Genomic DNA, 15,310 nt, shown 5'->3' on the forward strand with positions numbered 1-15,310 from the left:
AAAAACCTTAAAAAATATAAAAAAAAAATTATAACATTAAAAGGGACACCTTTTAATGATATATTTTAGTTTTTATGTATTATATTTAATCTAATATAAAAAATCAAAAGGAGTCACTTTAAGCAAGGTTCTGAAGATACTGTTAGCGTTCCCCCTTTGAATGGCTATACTAATTCTTTCTCCGCGGTAGCTGCCAGCTCTTCGGTCTCCTCCTATTACTAAATATATGTAAAATGATAAATAAAAACACACTGTGACGTTAAGATAAAATTAAGGTGAGAGCATCAAAATTCTTTCACCTACATTTACCACAGTTGCCTAATCTTTGGATTGTCAAATTCACGTCAATTGTCAAAGTTTGTAAGAACAATGTCATAAAAATTGTCAAATCTCGATCAAACAAAATACAACACCGTATTACGTATTTACGTAAAAAAATAATTTTATTCCGTAATGATTTGGAGTCGAAGTCCATTATCGCATTATCACTTGGTATAATGAAGCAATAGATAACGGACAGTTATAAAATGGAGAGCGTTACAGTAATCAAACTTCTTTAGTCGTGTCTTTGTTATAGTCGTGTACATTTTAATTTTACAGCTGTTACAACACAATGTTTTTAATGTTTCAGAATTTTTCTGTATCGCTTATAAAAGGTTTCATAGACAGCTTACGTGGCGTGACTGTGCTTTTATACCTTGACAAAGAAATAAATGAGCGAGCTTTAAGCAGGTCACCACAAATAGACTCCGAAAACAGCAAAAACAAACTAAAGCAAACAAAAATTAAACAGTAAGTTAATTCCCTTCACAAAACAACCTAAAACAAGCATTATAGAGCATTCAGCTGTTTTCAAAAGTTATGTTTCAGTTTTAATTTACATAAATATCATATTTACCTCACCTTTATCATACTTGTACAATATAATGAATGATTTCTTAATCGTTATCAGTTACAGTGTAACTTACTGCCTACATGTTTGCTATACATTATGAGACATTTAACATTTTTGATACATTTTCTAGAACAAAGATGTATTGATATTCAATGTAGTATTAAAAAACATAGTAAATAGTACCAATACTTAATCAAAAGTCAAACACTGTGTTATTGAGTTTACATTTACATATTTTAACAAAGCAAATTGTACTAAAAAATTCAGTCTAGTTTTAATGTACATTGTGATTTTTTTACTTTCACACACTAGCAAGTGGTAAATCAATGTTCACACAGTATAAAGACTAGACTGATGAAGTCCTAGTCACCCCTAAACTACATAGGCTTCAAGCTTCTCAGTGTGGACATATATGAACTGACAATTATGACATCAGTATAAAACTTTCATGATTATCCACAATATATGCAATATATGCAAGTGATACAAGACATCTGTTTATCTATGTAATTTTTTTATTGGTCATTATTATGTGTTATTTACTGTTATAATAAAATATGTTATTGTGTAAACTACTATGTATGTAAAGTGTGTATAGTGTCAAATTGGTTGTATACTGTAAGGATGCTATGTAGTAGTTTTAAATAAAACAAGAAAACTTTGCTGCCCTATTCCCCTTACCAAAACCAGCTTTGCGCAAAGACATTACAACTTTCTTGCACCCTGGATCTACAACCGAATTCAAGTGCAGATTGATACCAACCTAGGAGCTTTGAGTAATTTTAAATTTAAAAAATATATAACACAATGGCTAATGGCACTTGACTACGACTATACTGAAAATCTATTAAAAATAACGCAATAAAAATACCAGACGTACCAAATTTCTAAAAAATTTGTAGAATATTAAAAAAAAAATTACACATACACTTTCAAACACACTATTACACACAAATTGTCTCTTTAATATAACAAAATACAATGTATCTTTTAACATATATAATATAGCAACTAGCGCTTAATTAAGTAATATATAAGAGAAGGCGCTGCCTCCGGAAACACAGTTTTAACTAGTTCGGGAGACAGAGCCCCACTAATTTTGTGAGAAATGGCTTATAGTTAAATAAAGAAATTTATTATTATTATTATTATTATTAAATAAAAAAAAATATTTGTAACTTTTTTGTTCCAGGGAATCAAAAGTACTTACAAGGGTATTACAATCATGTATATTAAATGGTTTTATATTTTTACTGAGTATACTTGTGTTTGAGTACGCCCTGTTACCTGCGGTGAAGTACTTAGTGTTGGCTGTATTCGGCCATGATCCTGGAGTAGCGCACAACGTCTGGGGCTGGATGCAACCATTCCTCTCTATGACATTTAGAATGATATGGGTGCTACCATTGTTTCTCCTGAGCAAGCTAGTAAATGCCCTTTGGTTTCAAGTAAGTTGTTTTTATTTTTGTGTAGATTTATTTTTTAATTCATACATTATTATATTAATTATCTTACTAATATCATAAGTGCGAATGATTAGATGGATGGATAGATGTTTGTTTGAAGATATCTCGAGAATGACTCAATGGATTTTGATGAAATTTGACCAGGTTGTAGAACATAGTCTGGAAGAACATATAGGCTTCTTATAAAGTTTTTTTAATGCAGAGCGGACAGAGTTGTGGGCGACAGCTTGTTATTTAATATGTTACTCATATCATCTTGCAATAATTTTAATTGGAAATCTTAAAACAATTTCAACAACTCCTAAAAAATCATCTGACCTGTATTAATACACTTTACACAATAATTATGGAGTTAAACAGCCTCCAAATACTTAACTCATTTTTATGCAATACTAAAACACACACAGTACAAATTATATAGTCCTGAACATGTTATTTATGATTGCAATTGTCTATAGGACATAGCAGATTCAGCATACAGACACCGGCGAGGGCGGCCACAGTTCATGTCCAGCGTCAGCAAGATTATTGCTGACTCACTGTTCAGTCTACTTGTACAAGCTCTGTTTCTAGTTCAGGTATATATACTTATTAATAAGTATGTATGTATGGTATGTATATGTATTGAAAGGGAATATTTAACCTTTCTATGCATCTCCTCCTCCATCAAATCCACCTCCCCTTCCCATCCTTTCCTTATAAGAAAAGAGTGGGTACGGAAAGAGGACTAAAATTAGGACTCCGGCAACACACTCAATAGACGAAACGCGGAATTACTTCCACTTCACGTCTGTCTTCTGTGTGGTCGTGGTATTTCACCGGGCGAGGCCATGCAACAGATGTTGTTGCTGGCGTCTACCATTTTTTTGTCTCAATTTGTTAATTCAAGTAATTTATTTCAGAGTATGTTAGTCAGTATGTTACCGATCACATATATCGGTGAACTTCTATGCTTAGTACATATGTGCCTACTCTACTCTTTATATTCATTTGAGTATAAATGGTTCAACATGGGCTGGGAGTTGCACAAACGTTTGACCTTCATCGAGTCCAATTGGCCGTACTTCCTAGGGTTTGGTTTGCCGTTGGCAGTGCTCACGCAGATCCCTCATTCGTATATTATTAGGTATGTATATAGCTTGCAGATTTTTATATTAGAAATTAGGAAAAAAATAGTTTACTTTATGTAGATTTGTTTGTGAAACATTTTATTAAGTTAATTAAATATGGGCTCCCTTTTTTTCCAGTGGTTGTGTTTTCTCCATTTTCTTTCCTGTGTTCATTTTGAGCGGGAACGAAGCTACCCCAGTCATAGGAAGGTAAGTCGATGTATCATATTTAGTATTTACAGGTTAATTGAATTCAATACAATGCCAAAATGATGCTAAAATTAATTAAATGTTAATTTTTTATCAGCTTTAAAGCTAAGTTAGGTTAAAAATTAATGACCATTTGAAAAGACAATAATAGAAGAGCCCATTAGGATATTTTCAAATTAACTTACGTAAATTGTAAATAGTGATTATTATTTTTAACTAGATCTAATTTTTTCAAACACTGGCATAATTAAAAAAATAAGGTTGTTTTTTTTTTGTAAAAATTAAAAAGAAAATTGTCACTTTCAGTGAATATCCACTGAGACTGTTCTCTCCAGTCGTAGCGATATCCAATGGAATGTTCCGCATCGTGCGAAACACTGCGGAGATTGAACGCACTGCTGTTGATAGAAACAGCTGATAGAGTGGCAGTTTGTAGTGCGAGGTGGAAGGGGAGGGGACATCAAACAACACTCATGTACTAGATACTAATGGTAAATAATGGTAGCTTTGTAACATTCAATATAAGCCTGTTATAAATAAGGCTCTCATATCTCAGTATGAATTTTGTATAAAATTGTACATTTGTGTATGAAAAGGGGAGAAAAACTGAAAGCTCATAAATGGCGCTAGCATTAAGAGTGGGCTGTCTTTTGTCAAAGATTATTTAACGATTAACTTTTTTTATTTCGTGACAAATGATTATCAAAAAAAAATTTTTTTTTTTTAGTGATTTTGACAGAAATCATTGCTATGTCTATAGTCCAGAGTACTTTGTATATAAAATAAAGTATTTTTTTTATCTATGGTATAGTTAGTCTTACTGATACCCTTGATCCTGATATCTATAGTGAACAAGTCTGTTTTTCTCCTCATTAAAATGATTGTATGAAAGTCGATTTTGTAAAAAAAATATTATCGGACCATAAAAACCATTCTTGTAGCGGAAAAAATGACAAAGATTAATTAAAAAAAAAGTAAAATGAAATTCTAAAAAATCAATTCCATAATTTAAACCTTAAATGATCTCTGTAAGTTCAAAATAGATGCAAATATTTTACAAATGGTCTTGTTCAATTTTTAGGATTGTTTTAATGCAAAATCTCAGCAAAATAAATTCTGAAGTGTATATACAAGTAGAAAGTTTTCATGTTAATTTACATTAATGTCAAAATAAATAGTACATTTGTTTACTTTTGGGTGATTTATTTTTAAGTGCTGATTTACAGGGATGTTATTTTAAAGGAATGTTTAGTTTTATATTGTTATCATATGGCACTATATATATATATATGGTGCCTGGATATTGGTTAATGTATCAAATTATATAATCATCATATATAACGTCAAAGGTAATTAAATTTATAATACTAAAAGTTATCCAGTTTGAATCCGACTCGAAGGATCATTTCTTAGTATGTAAAATTTAGTTGAAGTAAAATTTTTGCTTATGTAATAATTTCGATTATCACGGACGATAATTTACATTTTTTTGTAGTGATTTTACGAATCCGTGCTCTCAGTTAAAGTAGGTTTCCATTGGTGGAAGACATTTTGAAAAAGCTAAGATAAAATTGTTTTTGTCCGATTATTTCGTCAGACCCAGGAAAAGGGAACGTACTTTTGAATGTACATTAATAACTCATATTCATTGGATATTGTGATGATATTTTACATGACATAATTTATTTAATAAAAAAATGACTGAACAATTAATTTCTATTTTATTTCTGTTTTTCCCAACCCCATTATTTCTTCCCATTAATAAAACAAACATGTTATGAGACATAATATTTAATTATACATTAAAAATTTAACACATTTTTTTCTTCCTGGTCAATAGTATTGGATAAAAAATTGAATATACTAAATAAAGCCTAATTTAAACTAGATTAAAACAAATTCGTGTTTTAATATAATTAAAAATTAAGGTAAATAAAAAAGCTTACATGTAGAATATCACAATTGATTAATTTAGACTAAAATGTAGACAAAGTTTTATAACAGATTGTCCTGAAGTTAGACTACATTTAATAATTCTTAGCATGCTTGTTACATACAATATTATTTTGTAACGAAACAAATTGAAAAAAAATTACTGACTGACACTTTGTCTACATGTTGGTCTATTTAAAATTACTTTTAAATAAAAAATATTATGCTAAAAAAATATTGATCTAGATTAAAAATAAATTGTCGAAAATAACCCGTAAAAATATTACAATTAGTAATAAAAAATAAATCAAAAACAGGATTGTTTTTTTTTAATTTTCGATCGAAAACATCAGTTGTTTTCAAATATTCGTTAGATATTTACTACCAAAATAAAAACAGCATTAATTATTTAATACCAATGTCTAAACGAAAATATCTATAGAGTTAAAGGTTTAAAGAATTAAGCAAAACGATACGTCGTTTGCAAAGAGTGATGTCATTTTAACAAATTTACATCTTTATTCCGCTCAATCGGTACCAGGAACAAGAGGAGTTGACAAGTGAGCTTTAACCTTTATTCTACTAACATTTAATTCGGTTTTATTTACATTACATTTATGTATTTGATCTATTATCATAACTTACTTGAGATCTATTTTCTTCGCCATGGTTTTCGACTGCAGTGACACTTTGTATTGACATATGTCATCACTGACATTCTCTTTGGAAAACCATAGACAACGTGTGTAAATACAAATGTCACAGCAGTCGAAACGTTTAAATGTTAAAATAAAACACATACGATAAAAAAAGAGATATCAAAATAGTCGGCCCAAAATTAAACTAGAAATTCAGAGTCAACAATGGGATGATAAAATTGTTCTAAAGAGATTTTTGTCTCAGAAACCTACGGCTAAAGATTTTTAGCATATCAGTTATAAGCCAACTCAATATTGTTATTAATTTTTTTATTCATGTAAATATATATTCAATGGAAAATTAAAATAATATAATTGACACATTATATAATTAAAAAAAATATATAGGAATGTATTATATCGAGTGTGAAATTACGAAAAAACGTAATGTATTGCGACCAACTTGAGATATGCGTAGCATATGACAATGAAAGGACAATAGACAATTTCCACTGCTGACATATTTAAAACTCGTTATCTCATTTCTTCATTGAGAATGAAAGGAATAACGATATATTTTATACACATATATATCTACAGTGGTAATTTACACTAAAATCAATTAAAATTAACTAATGCATGCACCATAAGGTAGGTCAAATTATTACAATAATACATTAATACAATATTAAATAAAAAAAAATTAAAGCCAAAGTACTATTATATTATTAAAAAATATTAATATGTTTGTTAATTATTTTATATTTTATTTAACTGTATAGATATGTATTATTATGCTCACTATTGAGGAAAATTTGAAGCAATATTTTTTACTACTATTACTAATTTTTATGTCATAGAATAAAAACTAATACAAATTAAGTTATTCTTAAAATATAGTTTCGATATTATTTTACATTATTATTATTTAACGACACAAAGAAATTAGGTACATTTTTTACGATCATTATGCTTTGATAAAGCGATAAGTTTACAATAAAAATAGCAAAGATATTGAGAATTTTTATAGAATTTCTACATTTTAACTGACGAAAATTACATATAATCCTGTAAAACGTATGCATTATAAAGTGAACAATATTTTGTCAGTTACAGCAATGTAAACTTACACTTAAATATGCTTGAATAGGCATAACTAAATTATCATCTATTTAATTAGGTACATATTTAAAATTGAAAATTATCTCAATGTACAATAACATTGAGATAATTTTCATTTAATTTTTAACCATAGACAAAACAGACAGCGATTATTTCCTAACCTAATCTTTGACGTCAAAGAGTAAGTACCTTCATTTTTTTTTTCAGCTTAAACCAAAGCCGTCGGTTTTTTTAAACAACTAAGGTAACATTACTTCTAGGAATTAGATATTAAGTTTTTTCGTTTATGTCGTATTTTAATTAATACTAAATTATTATAATGCCGTCAATAATAAAATTACAATAGTCGTACAAGCAGCATGCCTATAGCCGCACCTACAGTGAGGCCGACGCAGAGCATCGTCGCTATCACTGAAGATGCTTTCTCACGCTCGTGTATATCTACCACTCTGGAATTAAAATTTGTATTTTTACACATGATGTATTTGTGTATGTCTGTCTGTACGTCCGCAAGCCCGATTTTGGTCGCGTAGAAGATGGTCGCATGCGATGGGCATATTTTAGGCTATTTTTTTCTGCGCAGACGAAGTTGAAAGGGAACGCTAATCTTATTAATGGTAATGTTTAAATGGATGAATGAATGGATGTTTGTTTGAAGGTATCTCCCGAACGGCTCAACGGATCTTGATGAAATTTGGCACAGATGTAGAACATAGTCTACATCAGGGATCCCCAAACTATTTTGGACCCCCATAGCTAAATTATCTACTTTTAAGATCAATTATTGTTATAATTATTATTTTTCATTCTGACTTAGGTTAATAGAAGAAGACAGAGTGATAATTAGCATGCTTTAAGTTCAATATCGACCCCTTTGGGGATCCCTGGTCTAGAACACATAGGCTACTTATTACATTTTTATTAATTCCGCGCGGACGGAGTCGTCGGCGATAGCTAGTTCTAAATAAAAAGACTAACTTTACGTTTTACTTATTATATAAATGTTTACGCAGATGTTTATGATATAAAGTTATCTTGAATTGGTTAATTACTTGTGTACATAAACTAGGAACATATTTATCTCTATCATTAATGTTTATTACTTAAACACGTGTTTGTATTGATACGTATGAGGTATCAACATGTCTTATCTTTATTTTAACAAAGTATTAAATACTAGAATATGATTAGTCATTTTTACAAACTACGAACAAGACATTAAATAACTTTAACCGGAGTTACAAGTACAGGACTATACATTAGATATAATTATTATCCATACTTTTTTATCTATACATAAGTCTATGAGGAAAGATTTGTATGTGTGTAACAAATAAATTAAAAAACTACTAATACTAAAATAAATGCGAAAGTTTAGAAGAATGTATGTTTGAAGGTAGATCCGTAACGTTTCAACGGATCTCAATGAAATTTGTCACAGATGTAGAACATAGTCAGGAAGAACACATAGACTACTTACTTAACATTTTTACAACTCGTATTGTTATAAAATGTTTAAAAAATAAAGCGATCTAGCCATCTATTTAAATTGCAAATAAGTTTATTTGGTCAAGATTTTAAATATGACCAAAGAGGCAAAATAAAGGATATATTTCATTAGTCGATAATTTGGTCGTTATACAACAAGAAGAGTCTATACGGGCCTTAATACTAGACTATTAAAACTGTGTCCTAACCTTCATAAAATACATGTTTAATTATTTCAAGTAACTTACCTTGTAGCATTAATCATGACGATGTTAGTGAGATATCCATTAGAGAATGCAAACAGTATCATAATGATAATGTACTCGTAATCCCAGAGGAAGAGCACTGGGAGATGTTTGCGAGGCTGAGCGTTGCACAGCATCAGCATGGGTACGCCAATGACCCTCAATACACTGGCCACCGCTATCAACCATTGATTGGTTGGCTGGAAGATAATACTTAACAGTTGTAGAGCCAGCGACATCTCGATTGGTCCTAATGGATGATTAACTAAAGTCGGCACCGACTAGTTTCGAGCCCATCGGGAGCCGTTCATTAGGGTGAGTGGTCACTGGTCGTCGTAAGCGTCGTAGGCTACGTCCGCGAAATAATACCAGTCCCACTCACCCTGACGAAGGGCCCCCGATCGGCTCGAAATTAGTCGGTGCCGACATTGGACATATGTACGTTAGTGTTTTAGCCGTTTCCTATTTTAGTTAATGAAAATATCTCGCGAAAGTTGTGAATAATTAAAGTTGACGATTTTTACTTTTTAATGTTAAAATCTACCTACGACCCTAGTTAACAAAATGCACTAAACATAAATACATATTTACAGATGTAAACGTGTTTTTTTGTTAAAGTAAAAGGGCGTATGTGGTCTATTTTCATACATGGTTGTAACTTTGAGAGCCTCTCCTGTAAAGTTGTCAATTTGCACATTGACCCTTATTTGTAGGAGCCATCGATCTGTTCGGATCCGAAATACCACGACAATAGAAGACAGGCGTCAAGTAGAAGTAATTCCGCGTACAATCAGATGAATATGGTACCGGAGACCTAATTTTACTCTCATCTCCCTTCCCATTGTTTCTTTATAAGGAAAGGATAAGGAAGGGGAAATACCCTCTTTCTGTACGTCCTCTCCTCCGTCGATTGACGATAGGCAACGCATCTGTATTTACGAATGTCTATGAGCAGCCCCTTCGCTATTCCGGCGAATTCAGATGGCCGCTTACTCGTTTGCTACTTTTGTAAATTCGTGTCCTGCTTAACAAAGGACTCTGAGTGCGGTAATAACTTTAATTGCTGGTTAATGGTGTTTATTTATAGCATATTTACCCTCAGCAGAAATCCAGCGGCCAAACGACCGGAATAATCACCACAGTTGAATATCAAATAATTCACAACGGGAACAAAGAAAATATCTGAAAAAATGACAGAAATCTCCATTATTTGTCAATTAGAAAAAGGTTAACGTCTTTATAGAGGTTGTCAGAAGCTAATTTTAGTCCTCTTTTCCTTCCTATCCTTTTCTTATTAGGAAAGGATGGGTAGGAGAAGTAGATTTGGTGAAAAAGGAGATGCATAGGTAGGGGAAATATTATTTCTGTGCGTCCCTTTCTCCGTTGATTAAAACTAAGCAAATAATCTCCATTTCCGGATGTATATGAGTAACGTTCGCTTCCCTATTTAGGCGTATTTATGTGACTTAAAAATACTAGAAAAGATGTATACCACTGTAATAAAAAGATAAATATAAAAAACACTTACTATTCCAATCAGTTCCTTTAGTAACGGGATGAGATTCGACCAGTACAGTAACAGCTGGATACACAGCCATACTGATCGCGAACACGGCAAATATACTGAACGCGTACACCCATATCTTCTTCATTATCACAACAATAGACACATCTCTATGTCTATTAGACGCCATACCATTACCACGTAAAATATGATAAGTAAAGAAATCTATCTTGTATAATAAAGCATAAGAAATCATAGATATTATAACAACTATATCTGCTATTATGAAATAAATCAATGCACTATGTAATGGGGATATTTTGAAAGCTAGAGATATAATTTGTGCAATGGCGGCTATAATTCCACCTAAAGATTGTCCGGCGACAACCGCAGCCATATATTCCTTAGAGAATTTACTGGCAATACCAACTATACCACCAGTAAATACTGCGCTCGCAGCTGTAACAAATATTATATTATTAAATCATTCTAATATTATAAACTAGCTGTCACACGCGACTCCGTCCGCGCGGACTTAAAAAAAAGTAACCTGTGTGTTCCAGACTATGTTCTACATCTGTGCCAAATTTCATCAAAATCTGTTGAACCGTTACGTCCTTCTAACAAACATCCATCCATCTAAACTTTCGCATTTATAATAATAGTAAAAAGTAAAATACGAAGGTTTAGATGTATGGATGGATGTTTGCTAGTATAGGTATCTCGAGGACGGATTAACAGATCTCGATGAAATTTGACATGTATGTAGAAAATAGTCTGGAAGAACACATAGGGTTATTACCCTTACGTTTTTTTTTAATTCCGCGCGGACGTAGTCGCAGGCTAAACTACATATATAAAAACATCTATTATTCTACATCTATTTCTGCATAACTTAAATTATGAGTAGACATGACCCAGATATTTGTGTACAGGTCAGTTGAATCATGCTCTTATCTCTACTTGTTTACTGCGATGAGTAAACATTGAACACAATTTCCTTTATATCACTCTTTAGTATATATTATTTTATTAATAATCAATCTTATTGATTTTAATAAAGAAAAAACTGCAGACTAGTCCCTCTTTCCATATCTCATAGATATAACAAAAATATGACTTGAAGATTATACTCTCCCTTAACCATTAAAGTCAACTTCCGCAACATGTAAATACTTGTTATTATTATTTGTTTTTTAATTTTTTATTGATTTTTCTTGTAGTTATTTTGTAAGTAGTTTTCTATGGGACTGACATGATCATAAAAACCAAAGTCCCTAAAAAATAATGAAAAAAAAACTGTTCCGCAACCTTCTAACTTATTACCTAGGGGCATCGGACTTTTATTAGCTATTTTAAGATGGCTGTTGATTTATCATCAAATTGTATTAAAAATAATGGAATATATAACTCACCAGTCATAATAACAACTGTCACAATTGTGATGATAAAGAATGTGCTCTGCCATTCATCGGAGTCAACTTGTACCAGTGCAGTGGTGAACAGGAAGGTCAAGGTCACCACTACTAGAGATCCTTGCAGTCTAGTCTTCAACGGTACCCTATAATTCACAAAATTTTAAATAAATATTTGAGTATATAATTTGAAATCATAACTTTCTATTGCAAAAACAACTCTACAAAAATAGTTCTCTATTAAAAAAAACCATTAATTTTTTTAGTTGGCCGTCTCAGGTATTGTTGGATGGATGAGGTGGGTAAAGATCTCTGGAAGCTACAGGTCGGGGACTGGGTGTGGACGGCGTGGGATTGAAGAAAGTGGAGATTTTTGTTGTTGGAGGCCAAGACCCACTTCGGGTCACTGCATCACCCTAGTTAGTTAGTTTTATTTTTTGAAAAAACAGACATCAGAGAGAATAAAGTGGTTTTTTTAAACAAATCAGTGTTTAGAATACTGCAATAACAATCATTAAGTATTTATTATCTATTGTTTCATATATACGAAAAAATAATAATTTTAAACAAGCGAGAACAGTTTGAAATTGAAAAGATTCTTTAGCCATTAGACAGTCATATACTTACAAATGTCCATACAAAGAGTTAAGAACAAGGAAGATCAAGTTGGGTATAGCGGTGGCTACATTGAGGTAGGATGTGAATTCAGCTTGGAATTGAGTCTTGCGCACAAACATTGTCACATTGTTGGGTGTCACATCTCGGAACTTGTACATCCAGTACTGAAAACATATTGAAAATTAAGACAATATGTACAGATAAATATATAATATCTGTTACTTTGCACTCAGAGTCTTAAGGTTTATTTAAAAGATAATTTAGTGTAAGTTTTTCATAGTTAATCTAATGACTCTTGTAGTGGCCACTTAACAAATGAGTATGGCAGTTAGAGTATTTCACAAGTTTCTAATGTCATGAGCTTAAGCATTTTTAAAAAGCACTGTTGATACAAATCCATTATGCAAGTTGATCCACAACCTAAATTTTAATTCACTATGAAAAAATATAAAAGTTGAGTGATTAATTCTGTGTCCCATCTCTTTGGCAAACAAGGAGTTTGCATTCTGCCAAAGAGGTGGCATATTGGCCACTAATACCTTTGCCTTTTATATTAGAAAAATATAGGTAAAAGATAGTAATGGCACGGGAAGTTTACAACATGATATAGTTGTGAATAGAGTTTTATGGAATATTTAATGTAAATATGTATAAAGTTTTAGAATAAGTGATTTAAACAACAAATAAAAAGGATTTTTGTCTGCCGTGCTGCTTTATTCAATTTATACAATCTTTATATAAGCCGTCTAATTTAATTTATACTAGAATTTATTAAATCAAACCTTGATAATAACCAAAGATAGTTACTATTATATTAATAGTAATGTAATAATAATGAAAATGCAAATTCGCCTTGACATCAAATAGTTAAAGGTTAATAAGTGACCTAGATGTATTATATTTGCTATGAAGTATTTTATTAAATTTGATACAAAATCTTATTATATTTCTTGTTTATGGCTATTCCTTAATATAATGTGCCAGTGTCGTGTTTGTTTTTTTATGAATACAAACTTAGGCTTCATTTTTTAATGAGTCAAATTGTTTTAAATTAAGGCTGTTAGTTTTACCGTCTATTCATTTTTAATTCAGTTCTTAATGTCAATACCCGAATGAGCATTTGACATTTAATTTGACTTCTACGTTAGTCCTTTAAACCTGTTTTACTACAGTGAATTTTTTCGTTTTTCCATAAGACAAAAAACATCATAGACTTGAATTAAATGTTTTGTGCAATAACTTACTTTGGGAACAATGTTTTTTGTCTATTTGGCTGGGCAATGTAAATGTGATGGTTATTATTGCTTTTTGAGCTGCAGCTCAATGGTTTAAACTTATATGAGCTGATATTTTGAACCAGTTCAGAGCTGAACTACACTTGTCTAGAAAACTAATTTTTAAGACTTTCAAGCTTATTTCAATACCAGGAAATAAATAACAATAACTAAGTAATTATGATTCATCGTCTTATTTGTAAGAACGTATTCATTTTTTTATAATTATAATGAAGTATTATTTTATTAATTAATTAATGTACTATTTAATTAGCATGAATTACAATAATTACTTACGTCGTTTGCAGTTATAAGGAAATTCCATGGCACAAGCGATGTGATGCCGAAAAGATAGAAAAGTATGTAAACAAGTCTATATCTATCGGTCGGTTGTTCCTCACTATTCAATACTTTTGTAGAGCAAGAATCCGTCACAAGTTCCCTTTCTTCTGAATCATCAATGACCTCCTCTTCGTTTTCCATAGTCTCAATCTCGTCATTGTTTATCGAGCCTGTAGCATCCATGGTGATTTTTCTACTTTCAACTTACAACAAAAATTAATACAAGTTACAAAGGAGAATAGTAACTTGATATTTGTTGTCCCCGCGATTTTAAATACTCCAATTTTAAGACAACATTTAATTTTAAACTTATATATTTTGATCCATTCTGTAGACGTGAATATGTAACTTACATAAATATTTTTATATCTTAATTTTTAATTTATACATAACACTGCCTTTGCCTTTGTCAACTTGTCAACTGCTGTCAATAAAATATTCATCATACATCCATAGAGTACCAACCAACAAAGTAATTTGATGAGGAATAAAATTGTATTGCCATCTTTTGCATTCGTATGAGAGTGTGTATATTGCGATCTCGATCACACACAGCTCCTTGGGTCTTAATTTGTCGTGATACCAATATTGTAATATTATTAATGTTGCCTGGATATCAGTTTCCTTTACCCCGTGTAAATATTTCTCGTTATAACTAAATAAGGTCTTACTTGTAGTTTGATGAATTGATAATTTGAAGCTCAGCAGTCTTTCAAAATTTACAAACTTTTGTCATCTAGACATAGAATTTTTCCAGATGAATCTTACTAATATTATAAATGCGTATGTTTGGATGGATAGAATGATGTTTGTTATAAGGCATCTTCAGAACGGCTGCATGTCGTTGAAATTCGGTATAGATGTATAACATAGCTTGGAAGAATAAGTAGGCTACTAATTAAGTTTTTATAATGCCACGCGGATGGAGTCGCGAGCGACAGCTATTGGTAAATAAAACAACAACGTTTATTAAAGTATTAAAATTTTAATAACTTTCTTGATTAAAATTAATGTTTTGTCTCACATTTGTACAATGTAACAATTAAAGCATA

The 15,310-nt window shown here is 31.1% G+C and overlaps 2 protein-coding genes across 3 annotated transcripts; one reads left to right on the forward strand and one right to left on the reverse strand.

Annotated features, from left to right (window-relative positions):
• Window positions 1-359: 359 nt before the first annotated feature.
• Window positions 360-4,345, forward strand: LOC106710011 (etoposide-induced protein 2.4 homolog). 2 transcript variants are annotated; one of them, XM_045678593.1, is made up of 7 exons: window positions 360-542; window positions 632-792; window positions 2,088-2,343; window positions 2,820-2,939; window positions 3,264-3,487; window positions 3,609-3,680; window positions 3,987-4,345. In XM_045678593.1, exons 1-7 carry the CDS (start codon window positions 528-530, stop codon window positions 4,096-4,098), a joined length of 960 nt encoding a protein of 319 aa, XP_045534549.1. In that variant the 5' UTR covers window positions 360-527; the 3' UTR covers window positions 4,099-4,345. The 2 variants fall into 2 exon arrangements, with proteins under 2 accessions (XP_045534549.1, XP_045534548.1); XM_045678592.1 differs by lacking the exon at window positions 360-542 and having other exon boundaries at window positions 550-792.
• A 3,322-nt stretch (window positions 4,346-7,667) lies between these two features.
• On the reverse strand, window positions 7,668-14,625 carry LOC106710013 (equilibrative nucleoside transporter 3). The gene is made up of 7 exons (XM_014501956.2): window positions 14,214-14,625; window positions 12,652-12,806; window positions 12,025-12,170; window positions 10,634-11,068; window positions 10,202-10,287; window positions 9,109-9,305; window positions 7,668-7,821 (listed from the first exon to the last, which is right to left on the reverse strand). Exons 1-7 carry the CDS (start codon window positions 14,439-14,441, stop codon window positions 7,710-7,712), a joined length of 1,359 nt encoding a protein of 452 aa, XP_014357442.2. The 5' UTR covers window positions 14,442-14,625; the 3' UTR covers window positions 7,668-7,709.
• Window positions 14,626-15,310: the final 685 nt, after the last annotated feature.

This window comes from Papilio machaon, chromosome 7 (genome assembly GCF_912999745.1).
Source record: "Papilio machaon chromosome 7, ilPapMach1.1, whole genome shotgun sequence".
Lineage (NCBI taxonomy): Eukaryota > Metazoa > Arthropoda > Insecta > Lepidoptera > Papilionidae > Papilio > Papilio machaon.